The sequence below is a fragment of the Zophobas morio genome, unplaced genomic scaffold, assembly GCF_036711695.1.
Source record: "Zophobas morio isolate AGI-343-1 ecotype UQ-CSIRO unplaced genomic scaffold, CSIRO_AGI_Zmor_V1 ptg000031l, whole genome shotgun sequence".
Classification (NCBI taxonomy): domain Eukaryota; kingdom Metazoa; phylum Arthropoda; class Insecta; order Coleoptera; family Tenebrionidae; genus Zophobas; species Zophobas morio.
The window spans coordinates 11,426,893-11,448,981 of NW_026972136.1; the positions used below are offsets into that span (position 1 = coordinate 11,426,893).

At 33.9% G+C, this 22,089-nt stretch overlaps 1 protein-coding gene across 2 annotated transcripts in view; it reads right to left on the reverse strand.

Annotated features, from left to right (window-relative positions):
• Nucleotides 1–22,089, reverse strand: part of LOC135139276 (epithelial discoidin domain-containing receptor 1-like) — a 466,539-nt gene that overhangs the window by 182,887 nt on the left and 261,563 nt on the right. For both annotated transcript variants that reach the window (XM_064069455.1, XM_064069454.1), the window contains exon 4: nt 4,489–4,720. In XM_064069455.1, the coding sequence (XP_063925525.1) occupies nt 4,489–4,720 (232 nt within the window). The remainder of the gene's footprint in view (nt 1–4,488; nt 4,721–22,089) is intronic.

The window sequence follows — 22,089 nt, forward strand, 5'->3', positions numbered from 1 at the left end:
TTAAATAGTTTCTGTTTTGATGTGTTTCAGGTGAATACAATGAAATTTAGCTAAAGTTTTGCAACCAGTATTAGAATTTCCAAAAATCTATACCGGGTGTCTGGAAAATGGCGGACTAACTCCTCAGTACGTTATGTAAAATAAATATTTATGATGTAGATTACGAAAAAAACGTAATTTTATAAAAGTAAAATTGGCAACAGTGCGATACCTTCGGCTTACTTTCTGATTTCTTAGCAAAGCACGATGGTGACTGAACAACCAGTAGTCACTAATCATTATTATTATTAATGAAACAAGCTGTTATTTTTCATTAATAAATAAACCCCCTAAGAGAAGAGAGGGCCGGTGGGCGGGACTAGTTCCTGCCAAGATAAAATTGATATTGGCAAACGACATTCCCTCTAAGAAATGAAAGGGTGGGTGGGCGGGGCTAGTATCTACTAAAATAAGACCTATTTTGGCAAATAACATACCGTCTAAAAAAGGAGAGAGCGGGTGGGCAGGACTAGTATCTGCTAAAATATGACCGATTTTGGCAGATTTGAAAGATTAATAAACTGAAATGCTGAAAATTAAAAAAATCGAAAAACCTAGAAATTAGAAAATTGAAACATCGAGACATCGGAAAGTCTAGAAGTTGAAAAACCGGAAGATCGAGCAATCGAAACATAAAAAAAAATGAAGATCTACAATATAAAAAATCCGAAAATTAAAATGTATTGAAAGATTAAATAATCCAGAAATTGAAAAATTCCCAAAATTGATGTGTTGAAATGAAAAATTGAGAAATCGAAAACTTAAAAAATCGAAAAGTAGAAAAATTTTGAAAATCGAAAAATTAAAAAAGCCAAAACTGAAAACGTTGAAGAATTCAAATATGTATGGAAAAATTGTAAAATCGAGAAATCCAAACATGAAAAAATCAAAAAAATTAAAATTGGAAAATCTAAAATTTAAAAATAAAGAAACTGAACTATCCGATAAATGAAAACTCGAAACATCGAAAATTTCGAGAAATCGAAAACCCTGACATTTTAAAAATTGTAAAGTTAAAATATCCAAAAGTTGAAAAATTGAGAAATCGCAATATAAAACAATCGGAAAATTGAAAAAACCAAAGTTTAAAAAACGGAAATTGAAAATCCAAAAAGTGAAATGACGAGGAATCGAAAAATCCAGAACTCGAAAAATCGAAAAGTCGAAATACTAGAAAATCCCAAAACTCAAACATCGAAAAATTGAAAAATTGAAGAATCGAAAAACTGAAAAATCACAAAATTGAACGAAATATCCAAAAATTAGGACATAAAAAAAATCAAAAAAGCTAAGTCGAAAAATTGCAAACTTTAAAATCGAAAAATTGAAAAATCAAAAACCTGAAAAATCTGAACATTGAAGAACTGATTAACTGAAAGATCGAAACTTTGGGAAGTTGAGAAATGGGAAAATCGAGAAATCGGAAAACTGAAAATTCAGAAACGTCAAAATTGGAAAAATGAAAAAGTATTGAAGAACTGAAAAATCGAAAAATCGAAAATTTAAAACAAAGAAAAAAAAAGCATCGTATAATTGAAAAATGAAGAAATCCAAACATCAAAAAATCAAAAAATAAAAATTAGAAAATCTAAAATTTAAAAATCGAAGAATTGAAAATTCAACTAATCGAAACTCGAAAATTTTAAAAATCGGATAATTCAAAAATCGAAACATGGAAAAATACAAAAACTGCGACATCGAGAAATAAAAAAATCAAAAGATCAAGAACTCGAGAAGTCGAAAAATCGAAAACTCGGGAAACACGAAATAGGCCAAAATGGAAAAGTTAAAAATGGAAAAATTGATAAATAGAGAGATTGAACAAGCTAAACATCGAAACATCCGAATCTCAATAAATTCCGATCCCAAAAAATTGAAAAATCGAAAATTTAAAAATTCGGAAAATTGAAAAATCTAGGATTTTAAAAATAGAAAAAGTAAAATATGGAAAAGTTGAAAAACTGAAAATCCAAAAAATAAAAAATCGAAAAAGCCAGAAGTCGAAAGATCTAGAAGTCGAAGAAATATCCAATACCCTGAAAGAAAAGAGAGGGTGGGTGGGAGGGGCTAGTACCTGCTAAAATATGACCGATTTTGGCAAATAACACACCCTCTAAGAAAAAATGTAAAGACATTAATATAAGAAAAGACACTACAGATTCCAGAGCACTTTCAAATTCTTTCTAAACAGTAATACCTAGAACCCCAAGATTGTTTTAAATTTTTCAAAAAAAAAACTGCGTTCCAAATTTAAGCAGGTCAGATCAGAATTTTCCAAAAATAGAACATCAAAATCACCACAAATTGTTTTAAAAAACTTACAAAAAAATATACACCATGGGTAACCAAACACAGCGGCACTCAAGGCCTTTTTCAGATTCGTAAAAAGTAAAACATTAAAAGCTCAAAAGATTTTTTCATCCAGCTACATAACACCAGGCTCCATTAAATTTATCTGAAAATAAAACACCAGGGACCTAAAATTAACTGCGAACACTTTAAACGTAGGGTTTTGAAAATTTTGTCAATTTTTTGATACGTCAAACATTTTGAACTGCTAACTCGATTGATGCTGATTTGACTCACCAGTTGATTGTTAAGAGCGTAGCGGAGAGTTAGTCCGCCATTTTCCAGACACCCAGTATAGTAATTGCTGAGATAAATCTTAAAATCTGTAATTTTGAAGTAAACATGACGGCTAGAGGAGATACAGACTTGAAGTAAAACTCATCTAGGATTTGAAGATGATTTTTATAATAATCTTGAATTACGTGTAAAATTTCATAAAAGAAATTTTAAATTCTGTTAAAGTAGAGTCACTCAGCTAGTGAACATCGATATTCTCTTTGTAAAAGTGCATATTCCAAACTTCTCGGTAAAATAGCTTTTACAAAATATATAGCTTCGTCGAAATAGCCCAAGATATAAAAATCTCCACAAGCGAGCATGTATGCATAAAAGCTTTACTACTTAATTCTGATCTGACCTAAACTGATCTGACCTGACCTAACCTGACCCTACCCAACTTAATCTGACCTGACCTGACATCTCTACTATCTCAAATAAACAAATTTTAAACATTTCGATGAATCCTAATAAGTTATTTTAATTTCATACCGGGCTATTTTGACGGGGCTGTTTCGTCGGGAGCTATTTTCTCGCCGGGTTTTTTTGTCAGGGCTATTTTGACGGGTCACGGATTATTTTATGGTAAATGTAACATTTCAAAGCAGTCGGTGTGTTAGTTCCGGAGTTCGCTATGTTGTAAATAAAACAGCAATAAAGGACCCACTTTTCATTTTTTGATTCTCTGAGCTGTGAAACGTCAAGAAAACAGGAAAATAAAACTTCTCCGGAATAATCCTATTCCTTGTAAACCGGTGGCAAGTCGTAAACTTAAAAACTCACTTTAAGACATTAACTTCCGTTTTCTTAAACCACGATTGAAACGACTAGTTGTAACGACTCTACAGTTCATTTTATGTTGATTGGTGGTTGTCAAAAATAGAAATACCTGTAAATGACTATGCAAAATTTATTACACTAGATGGATCCACCAAATCACCAACTACTTAGTATAACTCTGTCCTAAAACACAGAAGGTTGTTCGTGGTTTAAAGTATCAGCATTAATTCATAATTCGCTTCGAAGTCGTAGCAAAGTTTCCGAATCGATAAAATTTGTTTGATTAATAATAATTTCAACAGAACAGAGTATAACCGCCAACAGTTGCTCCTATTATTCAATATTAAAGGGATTACATCGCTCGGTATTCTGCATCAGAATTATGAGACGGCTGCTATTCTAGCTCCGGTGTTAAAGCAAACATAGTTTACTAGCATTCTCGATTGATTACAGGCTTTGTGCGACATCTCTCTTAATACTCTCGTCGTAATTTATCGCGTTGAAACCTGACAACCATCAAATTAACGCAAAAAGCAAACGAGTTTTCGCATTCGCAAGTGCTGATCGCGCCCATTATCCCTCCAACCTATGCAAATCATAAATAGGTGTCCCTCGGTTAGGGCATCACGTCCATTTCTGCGCCAAGTTACGGTCGTGTAAGACGGGCCACGGGCTAGGGTATTCCTCAAGGGATGCTTCCGTCGCCAGTGTATAATCGCCTTCCATATCCTAGTTTCCCAACTTTGCCATAAGCAGCGGTTAACAATTAGTGTCCCGCTTTATTACTGCTGCTCACATTGTTTATTAAAATGGATGTTTTAAAGTTTCGCCGGCGACGGATACTAAAATCTGCGAATAAATCTTCATTCCGAATCAGAAACTAACGAAGTATTTGTGTATTAAGATAAATATCCGGGGGATTTGCCACTACTGGTTTTTAATAATGCAGAGGATCTGGTCCGGACACGCGATGAGATAAACGACCAATCAAAAGTTTGGCTGGTTAATCGTAAAATGTGGTGGTAATTACGCGAGTCCGCTTACCTTTTCCCCCCGGGAGTCCTTGTAGGTGAACCATCTGTTCAGCGAATTTCGCCAGTACTCGACTAGGAAAGCTTCGGCGTATTCTTGGCCTTGACCGTTGCCGAAGCGGCCTTGCGTTTCGGTCCAGGTCACCAAATGGTCCTTCTGGAGGTCGACTTCGAGGTACTCCCGGACTTCGCTACTGATCTGGGCCTTCGGGCACCAGGCACCACCGTTCTTTTCTTGCCGTATCCTGAAATACAAAAAGACTGTGAGGACTTTTTTTCGTTTAATTGTTGAGATACTGTAAAGCTTTGCGCTGATTTGTTAATCATAGATAAATAATATCAGTAACAGTGTAAGAAGCTAAATGATATGCTATGAATGTGTTTTGACATCCTATATATTTTTTATTTCCTGACCGTAAGCTAAGAAAGTATTGTAATCGAGTTCATTGAACGACTGACTACTTTTATGTTTTCTAGACGTTTCATAAGATCTAGAGCACGAAAAAAAGGTGTTTTGTTTCCGTCTGTCCGGATTTTTAGACAGATAATTCCCGAAACCGCTGGACCGATTGTTGTCAAATTTTGTATGTGTATTAGCAATATCTCTTTAGTTTCTTTAGTAAATATCATTTAAGTTTACTAAAATAACGTCTTCTGCACACGTGGTTTATGAATCTGTGTCGAGTTTTTAGCCTAGACATCAAAATTTTTGAAAAAAAAAATCAAAATTGCATAACAACATTTTGCAATTTAAGTTTGAAATTGCAAAACCGAATGCTCTGAAATCTTGCAAATAGTTTAAGGTTATCGTAAGCATGGTAAATCATCAATCAAAACTTTTTCGTTTATGCCCCCCCAGAAAGTGATGACGTCATTTTACAATTTTCCTTAAATGTTTATTACACAGAGAATTACATACTCTTACATGTGTGATTTAAGAATTCGCGTTGAGCTTTTACTCTAGACATGCACATTTTAGAGAAAAAAATCAAAATTGTATAACGTTTTAGAATTTAGCTTTAAAATTGCAAAATTGAATCCTTTGAAACGTTTAAGATTATCGGAAGCATGACAAATCATTAATCAAAGTATATCCATTCATGCGCCCCCGGGAATTGATGATGTCATCTTAAACTTTCGTCGAATAAATGTAATTTAAATGTTAAAAGGTGACATAGTCATGAAATTGTGGTTTATGAGTTCGCTATGAAGTTTAATTAGACATCGAGATTTTTGGAAAAACAGTAAAAACTGTTGATATAATGTAAGAAATGCCTCAATTTGTCGAATTTTCGATTTTCCGGGTTTTCGATTTCACAATTTTTAACTTTTGATTCAATTTTTTGATATTACAGCTTTGGGATTTTTCGGTTTTTTATTGTTCAATTTCTTGATTTTTCAACCTTTCAATTGCTGGATTTTCAATTTTTAGATTACTCAATTTTTCGATATTTCAGTGTTGGGACTTTCTAATTTCTTGATTTTTGAAACTTTAATTTCTCAATTTTTTCATTTTTCGATTTCTCAATTTTCAGATGTTTCAATTTTACGATTATTTCAAGTTTTCGACTCTTATTCAATTATTTGATTTTTAAATTTTCGATTTATCAGTTTTTGACGTTTCTAAATTATCAATTTTTTGATTTCTCAATTTTTTGATTAGTTGATTATTTGATTTTCCCATTTGTCAGTTTCTCGACTTTTCCATGTTGCGTTTTTTCAGTTTCTCAATTCTTGAATTTTTCGATTTTTCGATTTTTCAATATTTCAGTTTTGGGATTTTTCAATTTTTCGATATTTCAGTTTTGGGATTTTTCAATTTTTCGATACTTCAATTTTGATTATACATATGATTTGGTTTCTCGACTTTTCAATCTTTCGACTTGTCAATTTTTCCATTTTCACTTTTTTTGTTTTTAATTATTCGATTTGTCAAATGCGATTTTTCAGCTTCGATTTTTCGACTTTTTAATTTCTTGATTTTTTAATTATTTAGTTTTTCGATATTTCGATTTCTCGATTTTTAATTTTGGATTCTTCGATGTTTCGATTTCTCGATTTTTCGATGTTTCAATTTTTCAATGATTTGGTTTTTAAAATTTTAGATTTCTCGTTTTTCGAATTTTCAATTCTTCGATTTTTCAATTTTTAAAAGAAAAATTGAAAAATGAAAAATCGAATTGTTTAGCTTTCGATTTTTCGATTTTTCAATTTTTCTATTTCTCGATTTATTGAAATTTCGATGTTTCAATTTATTTAATGATTTTCAATTTTTCAAATTGTCCACTTTTTAGTTTTAAATATCTCAACTTTTCGATATATGCGTTTTGGGATTTTTCGGTTTTTTATTGTGCAATTTCTTGATTTTTCAGATTCTGATATTTCAGTTTTTCAATTTCTGAATTTCCAATTTCTCGATTCTTCAATTTTTGATTTCTCGATTTCTTCATTTTTCAATTTCTCGATTTTCAGTTTCAGTTTCACTTTTAGGATCTTTTCAATTTTTCAACTCTTCAATTATTCGATTTTAAAATTTTTCGATTTTTCAATTTTTGACGTTTCCAAATGTTCAGTTTTTTGATTTCTCAATTTCTCGATTATATGATTATATGAATTTCCCATTTGGCGATTTCTCAACTCTTCTATGTTGCGTTTTTTCAGTTTTTCAATTTTTGAATTTTTCGATATTCACTTTTTTGGTTTTTAATTTTTCGATTCTTCGACTGCGATTTTTCGACATTTTGATTTCTCGATTTTTCAATTTTTCGATGTTTCAGTTTTGGGATTTTTCAATTTTTCGATACTTCGAGTTTTCATTCATTTTTCACTGTTTTTTTTTTACTTTTTCAATTTTGATTCCCCGATCTTTCGATTTTTCGACTTCTCGGTTTCAGAGTTTTCTCTTTTCCAGTTTTTTAAATTTTAAAATTTTCCATTTTTCCACATTTTTAGCTTTTTTTATTTCGATGTCTCCACGTTTCAGTTTTTGAATATTTCGGTGTTTCGATTTTTCGATTTCTGGTTTTACGAATTTTCGACTTTTCTGCTTTTCTATTTTCAATTTTTCGATTTCCCAATTTTTCATCCAGAATTGTTCAGTTTTTCGATTTTTCAATTTTCCAATTTCTTAATTTTGCGATTTTTGGAGTTTTGAATTTTTGTTTTTTTGACTTCTCAAATTTTCAATTTTTCGATTTTTTGATGTTTTGATTTCTCGATTTTTCAATTCTGCGATTCTTCAATTTTTCGATATTTTGATTACTCAATTTTTCAAATTTTTGATTTTTCTATTTCTCGACTTTTTGATTTTTCATTCCTTCCATACTTTTCAGTCGTTCGAATTTTGAAATTTTTGATTTTTCAGTTTCCCGATTTTTCAGTTTTTCATTTTTTTCGTTTCGATTTCCAAATATTTCGGTACACGATTTTAAAAATTTTTCGACTTTTTGATTTTTGGTTTTTTCAATTTTTCGGATTTCGATTTTTCAATTTTTCAACATTCAGTTGTGGGAACTTTTCAATTTCTGTACGAATCCACGGCACAAATGTAGGAGTATATTATTACATAACATTTAAATCATTTTTATATAATCTTTTTAGATGACGTCATCAAATTCTTGGTGGGGATTATTAGGCACTTTACCATCTAGATGACATTCCTATGCGTGAATTTGAAGCAAAGTTAAGCTACCTGAAGGCTAATCAGTCCGACGGGAAGTTCAAGGGCACCGTTGCACAAACTCCAGTGTATATCATCCATACGTAGAAAGTGACTTTGTGTATTTTCTGCTTTGTTGTTAATCATTACGTTGAAACTAGATGTTCAAGATGTCCGAGGGAAGATTTATTGCCTAACAAAACCCTAATGGACTGAGAGAATCTCCTTGAAATATGTCTCTTCTGATGATTACCAGATCAGATTTAATGATTATATCATTTAAGGTTGTTTGAAGGGTTAATTTCCAAAACCTCATTAAATATTTGATTAGGGAGCTGATTTTTGCATCGATCTTTTACTTCTAAAAGAATTTTAATAAATAACTTGACTAATAATTCGAGTATTAAGAATTCTGTAGGTGGTATTGTTGAAAATTAGAAACGCATACCACCAGGAACACCGCATTTAATATCCGAAAAATTCATATCCGCTGCCGCTCTAAATTAAATTAATCGCTAATGCAAATTATAAATTTGAACACGTCGGTCCGGCAACACACATCCATGTCGGAGCCATTATGTCGCATGTTAAAATTGAATGTATCGCGCTCACCAGACAATTGCAGAGAATTTCAATTAGGCTGAAAGAGTAAATTGTTGATCACGCGTTGCAGTGCGTCCTGCAACAGGCTCGTCCTACATGGATAGGAACTAATGATCTAATAAATACCTATTTGATTAGAGATTGCACTTCAATTCCCCGTTGTCAGTTGTGGTTGCCGCTGCGATAATGGATGGCAACGGCCTGATTAATGCCAGATTACAATACTCCGATCTCGGTGGAAACCGAAGAAAGGCGTCTTTTCAAGCCCGATTTCGGTGGAGGAGAATTAGGCCATTGTGAGCGGCGAAATCCGTTTTCATTATGAATTTTATGAGAAACAATGCTGTCCGGTTCGGATGTTGTTAATTAAATTCGCGAATCATTACCTAGGCGCTGATGGCGAAAGTTAAATGGAGTGTTGAACAGAGCTTGAAATTTGACACATGGTGTTAGCTGCATGAATTTAATTTGCGAAAGGTGATTTACCGTGATAAAGTTAATGCGGGGATTGTTAGTTTTTGCTCGCTGCGCCTTATATGTAAATAAGGATTGTTTGTTGTTGCTCCCCAGTGTTTAACTGCGATTAACTACAAAAACTTTGTATTAATGGTGATTAATTAAGTATTATACTTGGAGGAAAACTATATCTCTAATTCTCTACAGTATGAAAAATAGGTCTCCCCTTTCCGTCTGTCAGTCTGTCTGTCTGTCTGTCTGTCGTCACTTTTACTTACTTATTTATTTATTTATTTATATCCTTATGAGGCAAAAACAATGAAAGAACAATAACAAAAAAAGAAATACTCAAATAAAAGTAATAGTGAAGATATGAAAATTTAAACTAGAACACTTTCCGACAGTTTAACGTTTAAACAAAAAGTTAACTAAGCCTGACAAAGAGATGAAATGGAAATCTATGCACTGAAGATATATGTAATTTGACTGCTCTATGTAATAATTTTACGTTCATAAAAATTTAATAAAATATTACTCACATTACCTAATCAAATTGTTAATATCCTTTTGAAGTTTAAGACAATCATCCCATGTTGTCGGAAATCATAACTAGGGACACTATTCAAATTAGTAAGAAATATCATTAATAAATAACCGAAGGCGAATTGGACCTTAGTGGCTACCTTGTCGAACTCCTGATACGACTTCGAATGATTCTGATACAAGATTCTTAATAAGTATTAGCACCCTGTGAGCGATTTGAAAGATAAGATGCAAGAAGATTTTCCACAAATCTATTCGGCGCAGGCCGAGAGTACGACGAAGAGGCAACGAACTAGTGATAGCGGGTCTAGTGACAAAGGATTTAAACAGATTGGAACGGAAATTCATAAACAATAAATAAGGTTAGAAGATAAGGACGAGATAAGAGTTTTTCTGCTACTAATGGTCGACGGAAACTGTTTGCGCTTGTCCTGACTGATGCCGGAAACTTCTTCTACAGACACAGAGAAAGAAGAATTACTAACAGACAAAGGCAAGAGGAAAAGAGGGAACGACGCCAAAACCAGAAACGACAAAAAGAGCAAGAAAGCAACAAAGACTTCACCAAAGCCACCTTGAAAGCAATAAAGAAGGAAGAATAGACCACAATGAGAGATACTGAGAAGATAAACCAAAAAAGTGAAGTACTAAATGAACTCCTAAAAGAAGTTAGACCCATAAAGAAGGATCAAGAAGAATTCAGGAAAGAAATAAAACATTTAAAAAGAGAAAATAAAAGAATGGCCGATAGGCTTGAGCAAGTGGAAAGTAGATCAATGGGAATGGAAAGGGTAGATAGAAGAAATAACATGGTAATAAAAGGAGTAAATTTCGGAGAGCAAAACCTTAAGGAAGGCGTTGCAACATAATAGAAGCTGCTCAAAACAGAATATCAAAACGAAAGGAAAGCAAAAGATAATTATTGGTGAAATTGGAAAATGGGAGAGTGTAAATGAGATCATGAAAGCAAAATTCCAACTGAAAGACACTAATATGAGGACGATATGACCAAAGAAGAGAAAAAATACAAGCAAAACTCAAAGAAACGCCAAAAAAAGGAAAGAAAAATAGGAACAGCGGTAAAAATAGGATATCGGAAGTTGACCATAAACGGAAAGATTTGGTTGTGGGACGGAAAAACACGAAAATTAGTCCCAAAGAACTCAAACCAATGACTAACAATTAAATTAACAACAAAGAAACACTGATGACGAACTTGTCAAAGAATATGGAAACAGGTAGGTATTAAAACGTGGGAAATTAAGACACTGAATCAAAAAGAACTAGAATTGGTAGAAGATTTAAAAACGCAAACACAACGTTTAGAGCGTTAACAGAAACAAAAAAGAAGCAAGTGGGGGAGGTAGAGATCGAAGAGCATGTGATAATGTACTCAGGGGTTCCTAGGCATATAACTTCACAAGATGGAGTAAGGTGTATACTGAAGAAGGAACTTAGAGAAAAGAAAAATAACTTGCTATTAAGTGTATTAAGTCTGCTCGGGCCAAACGAAAATGAAACACAAGAAGAAAAGAAAAATTCTGGGAAACGGTTCAAGAGATATTTATTTGACGGAGCAAAATTTCCTGGCCAGGTCAAATGAGGCCAAACTGGTCTAGCAGCTCCACTATTTTTTATCGAACGTTTGGCATCGCTTTCTGCTCAGGCGACCTGACCCTGGGAAAAGTCCTGTGCAGACTCGAGTTCTATCCCGACTATCCCCTCATATAGCTTAGTAGGAAAGGACAGATTTATAAATAAAACAATCAAGTGTAGTCAGCTTGGCCGAGCGGTCTAAGGCGTTCGATCTAAGCGCTGATTCTCGAAAGGGAGCGTGGGTTCAAATCCCAAACCTGGCAGTTTTTTTGCGTTTAAATGAAATACATTTTAACGTTAAGATATATATAAATCAATAATAAATATTGATTGAGGAAATATAGTTGTAAATATTTTTACCATTATTTAATGAACAGAAACATTTTTTATTGTTAGATATATGATTATCACATGCCCAGGAATATTTTATCGCCTTATATTGTAGGAAGTTTATTAACATTTTTTATTAAATATTTTTTGTTTTCTTCTAAAATTTTCGCACTCACAAAGGTCAATTGTAGATTACATAGTAATAGAGAGGCAACATAGAAAATTAATAAAAGATGTAAACGTAGACAGAATTATAGAACTCTCAACAGATCATTTCTTGGTTAATGCGAAACTAAGAACTGAAGACAACATACATGACAACAAAATTAAGAAAAAGAAAAGAAAATCAATTAAAACAATCAAGCTAATGGAGGAGGAGACGAAGCTTAATTATCAAAGACTGGTATCCAGATTGATATCTAAACGAACTAGAAGAAAACGACACAGAATATACAATAAAATAAATGTGACAGTGCTATAAAAAAAATTACTTCAAGCTGCAGAAAAAGTATGTGGAACAATAATCACTGGAGACAACAAGAGAAAGACACATTGGTGGAACACAAAGTTGCAAGAAACAGTGGGAAAAAAAGAAGGCAGTATGGAAAACATACCAAAGGTTTAAGAACGTTGAGACTTATCAAAAATACAAAGAAATATGGAAAAAACCAAGGGTATAGTTGAAGCGTGAAAAAGTAAAGGGTGAACTGAATTCGGGGAAAAATGGAAAGAAATAAGAGAAGTAATCAAAAACTATTTTTTGCTACACCGAAGTAATTGAGGAAAGGAAATGAGAAGCAGAAAAGTCTATTGAAAGATAAACAGAGAAACAAACTAACAAACCATAGAGATATCATGAACCTATTGGAAGCAAATGAAGACATAGATGAAGCTACACGAATCGAAACGGGCAACAGTATAGAACAAAGAAGCAGAGAGCACTCCGAGCAAGTAATCCATATAGAAGAAGTCATAAAAGCCATAAGTCATAAGAACAGAGATGATCAAGTATGCTCGAGATAAAGGGGAAAACTACTTGTACAGAATCATACGAACAGCATGGTCAATGAAAAAGGTACCGGAAGATTGGGTAACTGCAAATATTGTTCCGATTTACAAAAAGGCGCAGCAAAAGTGTACAGCCCGGGTCATAGTGTGCAAGATCGCATCTTTACGTTAAGACAATTCATGGAAAATATAACAGAAACAATAAAGAACTGCATTTGTGCTTCATAGACCTCCAGAAAGCTTTTGACAAAGTGCTGAGAGAATTAGTGTCGGCAGCACTGAGAAAACACGATATTCCAGATGTTTTAGTACAAGCCATGAAATTCCTATATAGAAATAATTGGAATCTGGTGAGAACATTGAACGAGGAATCAGAAAGATTCAAAACCACAGTTGGAGTAAGACAAGGTGGAATATTCAGTCCCTTGCTCTTCATCATATTCATGAATACAAAAGTGTGACGCCAACACTAAAAATATCACCATTGTATTTTTGCCGACGACATCACACTGATAAGGGAATTAAAAAAAAATCTTCAACAGGCATTAAATGGGTGGGAAGAAACAGTGGAAGAAGAGGGAATGAAATTAAACGCAGCCCAAACTAAAGTTATGGTAGTGGGAAAAGAAACCTAAAGAATGGATTTATTAATAAAAATGAAATAAGCAAGAAAACAAAAATAGATGTATTCAAATCAATATATGTATCAAAATTACTCTGTGCGAGCGGAACCTGGGTACTAAATGACTGCCTGAAATGTAAAATCCAAGCAGCATAAATGAAATATTGTTACGATGATTGCTGAATAAAATCGGCCTGTGTAAAACTCTACAATTTATTTCTTAGTAACTCGCATTTACACGACTAATTACACAGCGTTACTCAACATTCGCTGGACTCGACTCGACTGAATGAATAATCCGTCCCCGAAGGTGGCCTCTATTTAAAGCCATACATTTCTCTGTATGGATGACGACCGCCGCTTCGAGGTTTTTCTGATCGCCGCAACTGAGACCTCCGGTAACCCGATCTAGGCTTGTCTTTATGCCAACGCCGCCCGTCACCGATGATGAGTTACCCGGCATCACCGCACATACTAGAAAAGCCTCGATAAACCCATAGGCGTCGTACCGAGGCGGTGTATGGGTTTATTTCGTAACAGTATTTACGAAGAGTTGCAGGCAAAAGCTTGCTGGACAAAATCAGAAGGGAGAAAATAAGGGAGGGACATACAGGTGGTGTTAGTAACGTTATTTAATTACATGACTGCTTGAATTATAGTTTAAATGATCTAAATATAAATTAAGCTTAGAATTTGAAGGAACGTAAACAGCTCCACCAATAATATTTACCCCATTTACGTTTATTGATACATTATAATTATTCGTAAGTAGTTGGAAAGATCTGAATTTTAAATGACGATATATAAAGATGGGTAATGCAATAGCCACACCACCACCACGCTAAGAATTACAAATTTTTAAACATCGGCCCTGTCTGAATAATGTACAAAGTTACTATTTAGCCACGTTTCACTCAAAATTATTAAGTATGTTATAATCCAGGTTTAGAGTTTCGTGGAGAAAGTCAATAGTTTTAGTCCTTAAACCTCTTACGTTTTGGCCGGTACTCGCGGATTTCGCTGGATGGGATACTGAGAATTTTTCTTGTTTTTCAAAACAGTGATCACGGCGACAGGGGAGGGTAGAACTACTTGGACGGGGCGATTTTTGACACTATTATATTGTTCTAGTCGATGGATTTTGAGGAACTCTGCATTTCCCATATTAACAAGCGATACTAATTAAGCAAGCATTCACCTTGGTTAAACTGGAAGCCCTTTTTTGTTGATTTGATTCTTCCGACTCTTCATTATTGCGCTCCCTCATCTTCTTTTCATTCACTTCAGAAACCATCATTTCGTAGACAGAATCAGGTAGAATTGTATCTGACAACGCTACTCCGTTTTTATCCACTACTGTTACACTCAATTTTTTTAGGAACCTGTCTTATTGTTCGTAAGTTTCTCGAACAGTTTGATCATATTAATTACATAGTAAGTTAGCACAACTAGATCGGAGTAGTCGTTCACACTAAACCAGTTTGGTGCAATATATTTTCATTATGTGTAGACTATACACATGTAATTTCAAGCATCTTTTTTAATATCGTGGTCCAAATTCATATCGTGTAATATGCATGAACACCTAAATATATAAAGTATAAAATGTACGAGTTATATTTTGTGAAATAATGTACAGTTGCCGTAGAGACTGTTTTTGCTGGAGTTTTGCGCGCATACCGCTTCGAGTAAGAGACCTCATGCTGAGGCTTCAACGTCCCCAATATTATAAATCATATTCCTTATCTTGATCAAATAAACTGAAAAGAAGACAGGCAAATTAATCTTTTGTTTTCTTATGACAACACTTCTCCCTATTGGTAATATACTTGTCACATTGTTGTCTACGACTCCCAAGGTGAGTTTTTTAATCGCGATCTCATTAAATTATAAGCTTGCAGCTTCAATTCCCGCCGTTCCATTGTTGATCTTGCAGACACGAAGAGCAAATATCTTCCAAGATGTCCGTTAATTTAATTCTTTAATAGCAGCTTGTTAGAAAACTTAAAATTAGTTAACTTTAAGAAGTTCTGTTTCACTTAGCTATCGGCACATCACTAATAAAGTTTTGGAGTTGGCAGCGCTCAATCTGACTTGCATATTAGTTCATTCGCTTCATTTATGCCCGGAAGATCCCCGCATTATCTTAATCGAATAATCGCGAAAAAACAGCCACCGTTAACTATTTAAACGCATCCCCGATGCTTGCTCCTCGAAAACAAAAGCCCAATTACCGTGACGTATCGCGTTGGGACGACGATTTAAGGTTCAATTATCTTTCGGACTTTGGTTTAATTAAATATTTCTCTCAGGTCCAGGACATTTAGCCAATTTATCGCCAGGTCTGGCATAGTTGCATGGGTAAGCAGATAGTGCGTCTGCTTTATTATACACATCCTAACGGCAAACAAGCTTGCCGCAGCACATATTGCCTCTTGTACTGCATACTTTGCAGTTTTCAGGGGACAAATTTCGTTCATGATGACACTCGAACTAGTACATCTGTTTGCCCTGCGACCGTCCCAGAGACGCTGCGAGGTTTATGCCGAGCTTAAGGGATGGCGGAGGGTTGTAATTCATATCGGTTTTGCATTGACAGTGTAATTCGGCGAAATTCCCCGAACCGGCAAACTTTGCGCAAGTGCTTGGGAACGGGCACGAGGGCATGTCTCGTTAAACACCAATACACGGTGTCTTTATGCGAACTACAAATGAGATTATCGTGTCATTGTTCCGACGAAATTAAGGGGCGAGCAGATCATGCTGCAGAATTGGGTCAATTGTGTGTATTGTATAGTGTAATGGGTGTAAATGGTGCACGGAAACTAGAATAACATAATTAATGAAAAACTTAACTACGAGAGAATAGAGTGTGCGATCCCGCTACTGCTGCAAGGATATACTTGTTTTTGCAGTTTACGTTAACAACAACACTTTAATATTAACGACGAGAAATAAAGCCGCTAGTTTAAAGCGAGTTTAAATGTAAAGTTGGAATCAAGTCCTTGTAACTGAAGCAAAGGGTTTTTTCATGAATATGTGATAGATTAGAGCTACACCAATATAATAGAAGTTTTAGTTATGCCAACTGAAAATAACATCGACCTGAAGGTAGAGAAGACATTTTGTGTTGTAAAGATTTTTTACAGATTTTTCCAATTTGGTGTTTTTAGGGTCACATTAAAGCACCGTTTGCCCCCCTTTATTGGATTCCTACCCAAATGAATCGTAATCAACTCAATAACCGAAAACAACTTATTAATTCTAACCATTCTAATAATTATCACCACCCTAATTATACTCTTCATCTACAACAATTAAATTCAAAAACAAAAACCTAATAACAACCAATATCATTACTCTTATTACTGCAATATTATCAACCCTCAACTGAAAACAATGCTTTAATATACTCTCTTGAAGCATTGTTTCTGGGTTGTTCCCTGGCTTCACAATATGGCATAATTCAAATTTGACGGATAATAATTGACATTTGTCACGGTGGAACGATTTTCATATTATTGCTGCAGAGTTAGGCCATCCTGAATCCCTAATTGGAGACGACCAACTCTATAACGTAAACTTACACTTCGCCTCGAACCTGCTTCAATATGCAAACCTGGCCAGCTTATCAAAGCACAAAGAGGTGGCAACAACGCGAACACAAATCCTTTTCTTTTTAATTTAACGTCAAATTTGACATTTCTCGGAGCTCGGACCGCTCTGACAACATACGACAGTAAATTACATGGCTGCCAACTAAAGATGTCAAAATAAATAAGGTCATTGTCACACTTGTTCTTTGCTCTTACTTCCCGAGCGTAAGCTAAGGAAGTGTAGTAATCGAGTCCATGGGACGAATAGCGACTTTTATATTTTTTCGACGTTTCATGACCCCTACAGTAAGAAAAGAAGTAGTTCCCGTTTCCGGCTGTCTGCTTTGCTCAATCAATTACATTTCTTTTTCTTTTTCTTTTAAAAAAATTCTTTCGAAGTATAAACATAAATACTCGAAGTTAACCATGTAATTACTAACAGTTCATTTTCTCGCAGGGGCTGTGGGGGTGTTATTTATGCCATTGGTTTTTACTTTATAAAGGTTAGGTATGACAAAACAAAAATCGCAAAATCAATTTTCATAACCTTTCAAACAGGCGGGATCTATTTAAAGGGCAAGGTAAGTTCGGCCGAAATACACTTCGACCAATTTGTTTATATACTGGGGGTTATGATTATGAATGAAACGTCGATAAAACATAAAAATAGCCAAATGGATTCTATTACAATACTTTTCTAACTTACGCTCCGAAAGTAAACATTTACCTTTATTGTATAAGTTAAACGGAACTCTGGATGTTTGAACAAACTTTTAAATTGTAGCTCTATTAGATTGCGTTGAAGAATTTTTTCTACAGTCTGTAGCGGATGTTTATTTTTCTGCCCTTTGACCGTTGTAACACCCCATACGAATCTAAGTTATTTTACCTGAGTATTTTGGTAGAAATGGTGAAACAATTCGAATTCTGTGTTGTGTCATTATTTATCGAAAAATAAAATATTTTCGAAAGACGTATACCTAAACGAGTATTTAAATCAAGGTTTCTTAAAGTGCGCCGCATCCATGAATAAAAACTCTACAAAAAATGTCTGATATGATATTGGCGAGAATTTTTTGTTTACTTTTGGTGTTACGCAGAGGAGTTCAGTCGGTTTTGAATTTGTTGACAGAGCCTATGCGCTATGTAAATTAGTTTGTTTAAGTGGTTTATTTTTGTTAAAAATAATTTGGTTTTGGGCTTAAAATGAAGGGTGAGTGTTGTGATGTGCCCATGATGAAGGAGTCTGCAAGGATCGGCCGGAATGAAAGGATCAGGATTTAAAGGGTAAGTGTTGCTATTAGGGTTTATGTATCGGTCTATTATTCGATGTATTGTGCCTTATTTTTTCAGTATGTACTTTTGTTATAAATTCATATAAAAATACGGAAATGAAGGAAGAAGTAGTTGTATGTACAAATCGGTACTTAACGATTTAATATTTATGTTTGTTTCAACAAGAACTTAAACGTTAGTACCTCGTCGGATATTTATTCTTTAAAACTGATCTTTTCGGTTGAAATAATTTGGAATATCTAATAGGTTTTTATCGTTGTTAATTATTTAAAAATTGAAAACATTTTTGTATTTGGGACATACCTAAAGAGTTAATTAAATCAGTAACGCCTCAGACAATCATTTTGATTGAACACAGTGGTCTTCAACGTTTGAGTATATTGGGAAGTGTTTCGGTTAAATTAACTTTAGAATGTTATTAATTTCCAAACGTAGTGTAGCAGGGTTATTTTTATTAAATTTTATTTTGCCGTCTTTTTTCTTAATATACATAGCCATCTTGTCACAACAAGAAACTTAAAACATGGTTAACATAGTACATTTTTGCAAGGAAAAATGGATTTCTATATTAAAACAAATAGGCAAGATGTAAGCCCGCCCACCCGCCCTATCTCAATTGTGATGATCCTTTTTTATTCGCTGTGAACCAAGAGGGCGGATCTTAACTGCAAAATACTTATTTCTTTACAAAAAAATAAAAATATGTTTTTGAGTATCGTGTTATTGAAAGAAAACTATGTATATTAAGAAAAAATGCCCAAATATAAACAACCCCCACCCACCCATCTCAATTTGATAATTTTTTTTTTCTTAGAAACTTAAAACACGTTTAAAATGGTATACTTTTGTAAGGAAATATGGATTTTGCAATTAGGCTCCGCCCCTAGGTTTGCCAACGAATGAAAACTTCATTACTATTTAGATCAGGGCAAGTGTGGGTGGAGCTTAATCTTAATTTTTTCTTAATATACTCGTACATACTATTCTTTGAATACAAAAATTGATAACTGAATATTGAATAAGAATTTCTTTCGCACTAAATATTATCGATTTTTGTTAAATTTTATTTCATCTACTGCTTCTTTAAATTTTTTTTTTTCTTTATTTAAACACCAACTTGCTGTGTAAGGAGAAATGCGTTTTGAAATTAAATTTTCCAGAATTTTTCTATTCTTGATTTGCAGTACGAGTATATGTAGTAATCGAGTCCATCCGATGAATGACTTTTATATTTTCTCGGCCTTTTTATGTCCTCTAAAGTACGAAATAAGTATCTGTCTGTCTGATGTCTGTATCCATTTTTATTAAACCGTAATTTCCGAAATTATATACAGGGTGTTATTGAAAGGTACGTACAACCAAATGGACAGTTCTTCGCGAAGTCTAAGAAGTCGGAAAAACTTATTTTGTGTTATCAAAATTATAAGGGGAAAATTAACCCTTATCCAACCTTTTTAGATGCTACGGAAGGATAAATAGGTAAAATTAATTTATTTTAGTAAATCCTAGCAACTGTAACAATAAAACTTTTGTCAAGACTAAATGTTGCTATAGAAATGAAAGATGATCTTTTTATCAGAGGCGTACAACGAATTTGGACAGAAATTTTAATATTTTTTATCTCTAAAAGTAGAACACTTTTACCTGAACTTTTTTTAACTTTTAGCACCCATACTTCGAGATCAATTGCCGATTTTATTTTGTACGTACCTTTCAATAACAGGCTGTATATAATAATATCTGAAATTACCCTACTTTCTGGAAAAGGTGAGAATACTCTTTATTTAAAAATGTAAAACTTTCTCGGGGGCGGTAAATGTCTTTTTTTTTATGTGAAACCTTCTCGGAGGTCCCAGATATCTTTTTTTAAAAATGTAAAACCTTCTCGGGAGGGCCAAATGTTTTTTTTTAGAATGTGAAACCTTCTCGGTGGCCCCAAATATCTTCTCGTTTATTGTGAAACCTTCTCTGGGCTTCCAACAGTCTTTTTTAAAAATGTAAAACCTTCTCGGGGCGCCAAATGTTTTTTTTAGAATGTAAAACCTTCTCGAGGGCCTCAAATAACTTTTCTTTTAATGTGAAACCTTCTCGGGGGTCCCAAATGTATTTTTTTAAAATATAAAACCTTTTCGGGGCTCCCAACTGTCTTTTTTAAAAATGTAAAACCTTCTCGGGGGAGCCAAATGTCTTTCTTTAAGAATGTGAAACCTTCTCGGGAGCCCCAAATATATTTTCATTTAATGTGAAACCTTGTCGGGGCTCCCAACTGTCGTTTTTAAAAATGTAAAACCTTCTCGGGAGCCCCAAATATGTTTTCATTTAATGTGAAACCTTCTCGGGACGCCCAACTGTCTTTTTCAGAAATGTAAAACCTTCTCGGGGGCTCCAAATGTCTTTTTTTTAAGAATGTGAAAGCTCGGAAATCCCACGTAATTTTTAAGAATGTGAAACCTTCTCGGGGTTCCCAAATGTCTTTTTTAAAAATGTAAAACCTTCTCGGGGGCGCCAAATGTTTTTTTTTAGAATATGAAACCTTCTCGAGGGCTCCCGAATGTATTTTTTAAAAATGTAAAACCTTCTCGGGGTCCCAACTGTCTTTTTTAAAAATGTAAAACCTTCTCGGGGGCGCTAAAAGGTTTTTTTTTAAGAATGCGAAATCTTCTCGGGAGCCCCAAATATCTTTTCATTTAATGTAAAACCTTCTCGGGGCTCCCAACTGTCTTTTTTAGAAATGTAAAACCTTCTCGGCGGCCCCAAATGTCTTTTTTTTAAGAATGTGAAAGCTTGGGGACCCCAAGTATTTTTTTTAAGAATGTAAAACCTTCTCGGGGGCCTCAATAGTTTTTTTTAAGAACGGGAAACTTTCTCGGGGTTCTCAATTGTCTTTTTTAAAAATGTAAAATCTTCTCGGGGGCGCCAAATGTTTTTTTTTTAGAATGTGAAACCTTCTCGAGGGCCTTAAATATCTTTTCTTTTAATGTGAAACCTTTTCGGGGGTCTGTCTTTTTTAAAAATGAAACAACCTTATCGGGGGCGCCAAATGTCTTTTTTAAGAATGTGAACCTTTCTCTGGGGCCCCAAGTGTCTTTTTTTAAGATTATTAAATCTTCTCCGGGCTCCCAACGAAAAAGACAAATTCTTCAAAATCAAATTTTATAAATTTTTCAGAGCAGCAGTATTTGTTGGACTGTACTTCAGAATTCAGGGAAGTTTTGTCGAAATAACTTTCGACCAATTTTTGTTTCCACATTAATACCTGCTCTGGGGTCCAAATTATAAATAAGAAAAATAAGAGATAATCATGAAAGATAATATCTTTTATAGTTATCCCTCTCATTATTATTCCCTCGCCCCTGAAGTACAAGAAAACATACGTAGCTTTCTCGAAAACTTATATATTTTTTTGATAAAACCGCTGTATGTTAAATTAAAATGTACATATATATGCAGTGATAAAGTAAATGTAAAAAAGGTGCGATGTATATATTTTAAGTTTAATGGAATACTAATAATAACAGCACTGTATTCCCAAAATTTCGAAAAAATAGAGTGAACTATTCTTAATTTAGTTCAAAATATCCTGCTGACCAAAATTGATCCAGTCATCTCCACCAATAATAATTAAATGACATAAACTATTTTTTTTTGTTGTAACAGATATTCACACTTTATAACATAATATACTCCTATATTTGTGGGTTATGAGCCTGCCTTGATTTTTATCACAATTACTGTACATTTTTCTGCGCATGGCTGATATATGGGTTACGACTGCCGGTCGATGTGTCGATGTCTTATTTATTCGTCCGTGTGACATGTGATTCGTTCATATATTATCCGAATTACTAATTTTGAGAAATAAAAACGTTTAAACCGAGGTCACAGATGTTTACAGTAAAATAACTT